This window comes from Paracoccidioides brasiliensis, assembly GCF_000150735.1.
Source record: "Paracoccidioides brasiliensis Pb18 unplaced genomic scaffold supercont2.4, whole genome shotgun sequence".
Taxonomy (NCBI): Eukaryota; Fungi; Ascomycota; class Eurotiomycetes; order Onygenales; family Ajellomycetaceae; genus Paracoccidioides; species Paracoccidioides brasiliensis.
Window position 1 is genome coordinate 1,711,270 of NW_011371361.1, and position 7,464 is coordinate 1,718,733.

At 47.8% G+C, this 7,464-nt stretch overlaps 4 protein-coding genes across 4 annotated transcripts in view; 2 read left to right on the plus strand and 2 right to left on the minus strand.

Annotated features, from left to right (window-relative positions):
• Nucleotides 1-536: 536 nt before the first annotated feature.
• On the minus strand, nucleotides 537-1,766 carry PADG_04057 (uncharacterized protein; the record flags this gene model as incomplete). Its single annotated transcript, XM_010761398.1, has 3 exons — nucleotides 537-1,274; nucleotides 1,382-1,482; nucleotides 1,748-1,766. 3 exons carry the CDS (start codon nucleotides 1,764-1,766, stop codon nucleotides 537-539), a joined length of 858 nt encoding a protein of 285 aa, XP_010759700.1.
• Nucleotides 1,767-4,017: 2,251 nt separating this feature from the next.
• PADG_04059 (enolase) lies at nucleotides 4,018-5,641 on the minus strand (the record flags this gene model as incomplete). Its single annotated transcript, XM_010761399.1, has 5 exons — nucleotides 4,018-4,372; nucleotides 4,460-4,900; nucleotides 4,963-5,302; nucleotides 5,385-5,441; nucleotides 5,518-5,641. The coding sequence occupies 5 exons, from the start codon at nucleotides 5,639-5,641 to the stop codon at nucleotides 4,018-4,020; spliced, it is 1,317 nt and encodes a 438-aa protein (XP_010759701.1).
• A 208-nt stretch (nucleotides 5,642-5,849) lies between these two features.
• PADG_11700 (uncharacterized protein) lies at nucleotides 5,850-6,547 on the plus strand (the record flags this gene model as incomplete). Its single annotated transcript, XM_010761626.1, has 2 exons — nucleotides 5,850-5,987; nucleotides 6,269-6,547. 2 exons carry the CDS (start codon nucleotides 5,850-5,852, stop codon nucleotides 6,545-6,547), a joined length of 417 nt encoding a protein of 138 aa, XP_010759928.1.
• Nucleotides 6,548-7,294: 747 nt separating this feature from the next.
• The window catches only part of PADG_11701 (26S protease subunit RPT4), a gene marked incomplete at both ends in the record, with an annotated part of 571 nt that continues 401 nt past the window's right edge, over nucleotides 7,295-7,464 (plus strand). The window contains one exon of the mRNA XM_010761627.1: nucleotides 7,295-7,402. Coding sequence (XP_010759929.1) covers nucleotides 7,295-7,402 — 108 coding nt within the window. The remainder of the gene's footprint in view (nucleotides 7,403-7,464) is intronic.

Here is a 7,464-nt window from a genome sequence, read left to right on the forward strand (position 1 = left end):
TAATCTCTACTGCCTTATTTTATTATTTGCATATAAACAAGAAGTATCAACTGACAAATCAATGAAGAAAGCTAATTAATGGGGCTAAAGCAAAATGCGTATGCATTCTATGCCATGTTGATGAAGAGCAATTTATACGGACACAACAGATGGAGAGAGGGGGAATAGGGCTGAAATGCAGACATTAAACAGATACTCAAACAAAAAGGTAAGATATAATGAGAGAGGAAGGGAAAGGGGAGGAGAGTGGGGGGGCGGGGGGGGGGGGGGGCGGGGGGGAATAAATAGAGGAAATACATGAACAGAAGGAAAGAAATTTATTTAAATAGGAGAAGACAAGAAAATGGTCTGAGGCTTGTAAAAGGAAGCACAGAAGCGGTGGCTGGTTAGATCTCTAATACTTCCAGGGGTAAAATAAAAGGGGAAGTGAAAAAAAGCATAGAAAAACAAAAAGCAGGAGGAATCTCAAATGACAAACACCATCTCCCTCACCAATTAGTTGGTTCACCAAACCACCCCAGCCAACACTCAGGGCATCACATAAAATCATCGTCATCCAAGTCATCCCCGTCGTACGCCGTAATATCCGCCTTCCCACCAACCCCCATGTCCCTCCCAACAACAACGCTCGTCTTCGTCTTAGCCGCCTTGCTCTTTTTCCCTCCCTTCTCCGCCGCCTTCTCCTCCTTCAACTTCTCGTTGCTCGCCGCCGTCAACACAGACGCAACCTTCTTAATATCCCCACTCCCCAACTCCTTCACCAACTTTTTCGTGAAATCCTGCACCCACAGCGCATACTGAGGCTTCTTCGACTGTGCTGTCAGCAGCGGTATAAGCGCTTCTGTTAATTCCGTGAACTGCGCCTTTGTAGCGGGTCTGAAGAGCGGGATGGAGGAGAGGTCTATGGCTCGTTGGGTGGGATCGTTGTTATCGCCGGTGTCGGAGAGTTGGATTACTGTTGCTTTTGGGGCGGAGCGGTTGAGGGAGCGGTTCAGGTCGATGTCGGCGATTAGGTCTTCGGCGTGTTTGAGATCTGCGTCCTTCTCTGTACGGCGGAGACGGGCGCGTTGGGTAGCGGGGTCGTCGTCCTCGCTGTCATCGTCCTCTTCGACCTCTTCCAGCCGTCGTTGTTCTCGACGTTCCTGTATGCGCTGGGCCCGGGATTTTTTCTTGGCGGCGGCTTCGGCCTCTGCTTTGGCTTTTTCGGCAGCTGCTTTGGCGGCTTTTTCACGCTCTACTTCGGAGTCTTCGGCAGCTTCCCAATCATCTACGACCTGCGGTTTGGAAATGTGGTGATTAGCATTTTCATCATCGACACAGGAGCTCTTATGCACCGTCAAAACTAGATATCCTTGGGGCGATGAATAGAGCTGATGCTTACATTGTCGCTATCCTCTTCGTCATCGAATTTTCGTCTCTGGGCTATAGGTATAGCAGCAGATAAAGGTGGGGAAGAGGGCGGGGTGCTCTCCTCTTGATCATCTGTTTTTAAAAAAAAAAAAAAAAAAAATCAACCAAGGCGGGAAAAGTTAGCCCTCGAAGCTGCACAGGTACATCTATGTGTATGTACATATATATCTTGATATATTCACTATAACCTAGCAAGCTACCATGGTATGCAATGCCTGACCGCAATTTTGAGGAAAACATAAAGCAATTAAAACTCAGGCGTAGAGCATGCTATGCTGCCAGGTAGGTATGGCGGCACCTGGAAGGTTGGAGGGGTTCGCGATTGATGCAGACTTACCCCACTTTGACGGCGCCATGGCCTACTGAAAATCGAGCGTGGGCAAGAGAACTTTGTGTGGCCGGTTAAACCGATGGCGAGTTAGCAATCTGCGGATCTGAAAGAACACGTAACAAGGGAGGGTTGGTGGGGAAAATTAAATATAGGCCATGGGTGGTTAATTTTGGATGTGAATGATACAAATCATGATTGTGTTGGTTGTTCTGCAGCATCTGATGTCCAATTTTTTTTTTTTTTTTTTCTCTTCTGGTTGTTTGGGCGCCCAAACAAGCCCCGATGCTGCGGGTCCTTAATAATTGGGCGCAACCAGGCAGAAAAGGGGGAATCACGTGCCGGGGAACCCGAGGCGGGAAGCTAATCCTGTTTGGGAATCGGGCGGGTTTGGCTGTTTGGTTGGGGGAGGTTTAACATGAACGAGTTCCAAAGTGCATATATAAATAACTGCGGATGTCGCTGGGTCTTGTGGGTAGTTCGGTGTGCCATGCCTGTGCCTGTGCCTGTGCCCTGAGGAATTCAGTTCTTTCGGATGAAACTTCTCAAATAAGCTTATTTGGATTAATTGCAGCAGTCTGGTGCTCACTGTCGTTTATTGCTTCTCTAAGTTGTGGCAACACCACACATTCATGTCTCGGCTCATGCCTTCAACTAATCAAAAAGGTAAACAGAAGAGGGGAAGAACAGAGACACACTGACAACGGTGATACTGGCGCTTGGTTCCCTCTATCATCCCTGGCCTTCACCGGAGAAATAACTTTGGCCGCTATCAGCTTGTGCAAATCCCCCACAACCAGCCCAGTCAATCACCTCATCATCCTTTCAGCATTGAGTATGAGCGACAACTGGCATGGCTATGCAATTATCCGGGTGACCAGTCTCGGGTCAACATATATATATATATATGTATGTATGTATGTATGTATATTTACATTTTTTAATGTAGTTCTGTACATATTCCTGCATATCCTAGGGTCAGAAGGGTGCCTCTGCATGCCATACCTAGGTATCCGGAGAGGGTGGAAATTGTCAATCGTCCGACGGAGCCGGGGTATAAGAATCCACATCGATATCGTCCATTTGCCTCTTCCCACCCCGAACTCTTTGAATGAATCTCCTGCAGGGAATCTGCGGGAATTGTCCCTCTCATCTCAATTTGCTGTGGAATGGGAGATGAGCTGTTCATTACGTGCTTCACGGTCCGTGTGTGAATTCAAATAGAGGAGGCTTTTTACATTGGTGAGACATAGTTCTACTCAGAAAAATAAATCTTCGTCTACAGTTGTTCTTGAATAGGCGATGGGTCATACTGCAAGTCGAACAAGAGCGCGGCAACATGTCATTTGTTTGGATGTGACTGAGGGCGACGTCTGTTATGAAACAATTATTGACTGTTGGATTTGTGGTGTTGTGCAATCCTTCGGATGGTCTTCAATGCCCGGTCAGCATCATCAAAGTTTAACATATGTTTCCGGACCATGAGCTGGTATATTTTTATATCTTGGAGAAATCTGAGAAACAATGGCCAGTGTCTTCGCAAAGGGGTAGACGAGCCATGGGGCATTCAGCCGGACACGGGAGGAAATGTTGTAAGAATATATATATAAAATAAAAACTTTAAAGCTGCACCAAGCTCCTTTGTCAGGTAATAATCCACGTGAGTTGAAACAGGAGAAACGAGAACTGCGAGAGGAGAATCAACGCGTTGCCTTGTTGAAAGCAAAAGTGCAGCTAGTCTCTTAAATGCTTATTTATCTGTATCTTCAATCATTGAAAGCGAGATGCCCCGGGCAGGGTCTGTTGTCTCCAGGGACAGAGAGTTGATGAGTTGAATCCAGTTCAACTTCCAACATCTAGTGGAGCTGATCATATCCTACGAACTTTTCATGGACATAGTCCATGGGTTAAATATGACAACTATTATAGTTATGGTTAGCCGCCGCCAAGATTTGGGCATCGGATTGTTCCCCCCTTGATGTTGGAGGTGACTGGAGATGGATGCACCTTGATATCCCATGTCCCTACTATTTGCGTTTCAACTTCACATATTCCCCATTTTCACTATTCCATTGCGTATCCACCCCTTATTTATTTATTTATTTCTTTAATTTTAAAATCGTTGCCACCCGCCAGGCAAAAGAAATAGCACAGGACCCACGACTGGCGCCCTGTGCCATTCCCATCCCATCCTATTTTTCTCCGTTTTATTTAACACTTGTTTTTGATTCGCCCATCATATAGTTACTTCCTCCACACCTCATCTCATCTCCACTCCCTTACATATTAATAGCTGCCCGGAACTTGTCCCCCGCATAAACCGCATTGCTCCCCAACTCCTCCTCAATTCTCAAGATCTGATTGAGCTTGGCCAACCGTTCTGAGCGCGCAGGTGCACCCGTCTTAATCTGTCCAGCTCTCAATCCCACAACGACATCGGCGATGGTGACATCCTCCGTCTCGCCGGAGCGGTGGGAGACCATCACGCCCCAGCCGGCAGCGTAGGAGTCCTTGGCTGCCTGGATGGATTCAGTGAGGGTGCCTATTTGGTTGACTTTGAGGAGCAGGGCGTTGCAGGATTTAAGCTCGATGGCTTTCTTGATGCGGATGGGGTTGGTGACGGTAAGATCATCGCTGGGATGGGGAGCGTGTTAGTGTTTTTATTCTCTTTCTTCCGTTTTTGCAAACAACTTATGTATTGAAAGGATTGAAAAGACATACGCGACAACCTGCAAATCACAGGTTTTGAAGTAATAGCTCCAAGCCTCCCAGTCATCTTCAGCGAATGGATCTTCAATGCTGACAATAGCATACTTGCTGGCAAGCTTCTTATACAGATCTGCCAACTGCTCATACGTGAGCCACTTGCTTTTATCGCTATCTGGATTCTTGAAGTCGAGATCGTATTTCTTCTCATCGGCCTTGTAGAATTCGCTCGAGGCAATGTCAAGAGCAATCTTGACCTGGCCCGTGTACCCAGCCTGCTCGATGGCTTCGGTAATCAGGTCCAAGGCTTCTTCGGGAGTTTGGATGTCGGGGGCAACACCACCCTCATCACCGACATTGCCGGCAGATTGGCCGTACTTCTTCTTGGCGAGGGCTTTCAGTTTGTGATAGACTTCTGAGCCTTGGCGGAGGGCCTCGGAGAAGGACGGGGCAGCGCTGTTGGGAGAATTAGCCTGGATGGTTCTTACTAATGCTATTCTCCTAATAAGGGTTCATACGTTGGGACAATCATGAATTCCTGGAAGGCCAGACGGCCACCTGCATGGGAACCGCCATTGAGCACATTCTGAAATGGAACGGGGAGGACATATGGCTTCTTGGTGCCAGCGAGGTCGGAAACGTGAGCGTAGAGGGGGACACCTTTTTCGGCAGCACCGGCCTTGGCAATGGCCAGACTGACACCGAGGATGGCGTTGGCACCCAACTTGGATTTGTTGGGGGTTCCGTCAAGCTTGTTCAGAAACTCATCAACCTTGGACTGGTCCTTGACGTCGATGTTCTCCTTAATGATGGCGGGGCCAATGATGCTGTTGACGTTCTTGACTGCGTTCAACACACCTATTCAACAAACACCTGTCAATAGCTAGCTAGGCAAATTCGTGAGGGAAATTGTGGGATTGGTGGTTTTTAAACTGCGTACCCTTTCCGAGCCACTTTGACTTGTCGCCGTCACGGAGTTCACATGCCTCATGCTGACCTGTCAAATATTCCGTCAGTGATTCCCAGTGCCCAAAGACCTTTTAGACACCATGGTACGGGAGAGTTATATATACCGGTAGAAGCACCGGATGGGACAATGGCACGATGAAGCCCAGTCTCGGTTACGACATCAACCTCAACGGTGGGGTTACCGCGAGAATCATAAACGGAGCGGGCGTGGATTTTGGTGATCGCCATTTCTATCCAAGAATTGAGCAGGTAGGTTAGTTAGTATGAATAGTGTTACAATAGAATAGAGGGTGAGAATTGAATGAATTGAGAATATCAGAGTTGGGTGTAAGGTGCGTAGCCGCTCTCCATCCGCTCACCGGAAAGCTCAAAACGGACAAAGCGGCACGGGATCGAAAGAACAAGAATAGCAGGACTAAAAATTCGAGTCCAATGGATGTCAGAAACGACTGTTATCCAGCACAATCATATAGATGACGATTGGCTTCTCGAAGCCATCAAATGGCAGCTGGGTCTGCCATCAATATTGGTTGTAGCGGGAATACATCAACGACATCGGGAGCCCAGTGGCGGGGTATTTAAAGGAACACGCTGCTAGAACTAGCAAAGAGGCAACACTTACTTGCAATCCAAAGTCAATTGGAGTTGAACCTTTGTTGTCTTGAGAAGTGGAGGTGTGAGGTTGTAGTTGAGAGGAATTGAAGGAGGGGAGAAGGTGGTAGAAAATATAGGGAGGGCTGGTGTTTTGTTGGAACTATAACCATCTATCTGCCTTCTTTCCCTGTTTGTTGTTATTAATTGTATGAAACGACTAACTACACTGTAAACAAAAACCTGGGATTGCCCATCCATTAGTACCCAATCCACACCCACTTCCCACCCGTCGTCCCCAACCTCCAGGGCTTCTCCCCACCAACAGTACATCCGCAGGCAGCGAAACCGAAGCCCGCAATCCTCAGAGAAGGCACTAGAATTTCTGCTCTCTGCTGCTTTCAGGATTCTGTTCTTCCTTTGGGTCCCCAACGTCTCCGAATTCGGAAGAACGCGGGAGATGCGGCTCTGTCTTGGCAGTACGAAAACACGCCGGCAGTGCACGGATTGGCCGTTGCCCCGGGCGGCCCGCCCTGCACGTGATCAGGCGTATATCGAAGATCAACACTGTTGGGCGTATGTGGCCCGGGCTGCCGCCCCGCCGCACGTGATATAGCGTATATTAGATAGCTAGCTAGGGCCTCCCAATATGAGAGATTCAACCATCCCACAAAAACCATCCGACGGGGAACCTTGGGACGGTGCAGAATCACGTGAGAGGTGTAGATCTAGAGTCATGTGACGAAAGTATGTTTGTATTTGTTGCAAACATGACTAATAACTACACAGGTGGTATCTGTGGGTGCCAGTAGAGAGAGCATCGGAGCTGAACAACAAACCCATAGCAGAAGTAATTTTAAACTAATTGAGCCCTTGCAGCCAAGGGGAATGTAGAAGAGAAGGGATATCTAGAGATATTGTATTGTTGATCGCCTTCCACCCTCATATTCCCCCCCCCCAGTAGCCAAAGAACCCAAAACTTGCTTTGCTAGCATCTCTTCGGGTTCTGACGTTTCCTTGTCCTTCCACCAAATAACGTCAGCTCTTGAAATATTTATCCGCCAAACAACAACCAAACAACCAAACAACCATCGTCAACAATCAACTTCACTTCTTCACCATCCACCTACATCCAACAGCATCCAGCTGCATTTCACAACTGGTCCATTTGTATCCTCTTCTTTGCCGGTATCCATCTACAATCTCCTCCACCGTCCAGCTATCCACTAAATACTGTACCTGTCAATATTCTCTACCTACATATATCCGTGAAAACCGGATTCTGTCCTCATGGCTAAGGAATCGTCCCTCTTGGCAGAACACCTCATACAGGTAATTCCAGTCCCTATGCATCCTCTATCTAACTCTCTAGTCGGCGCAGAACTGCCTGTCTTCTTCGTTTGTTGGTTTGTAAATAAGTGAGGTGAGTCTCCGTTCAGACGACCCTTTGTCTATTAATC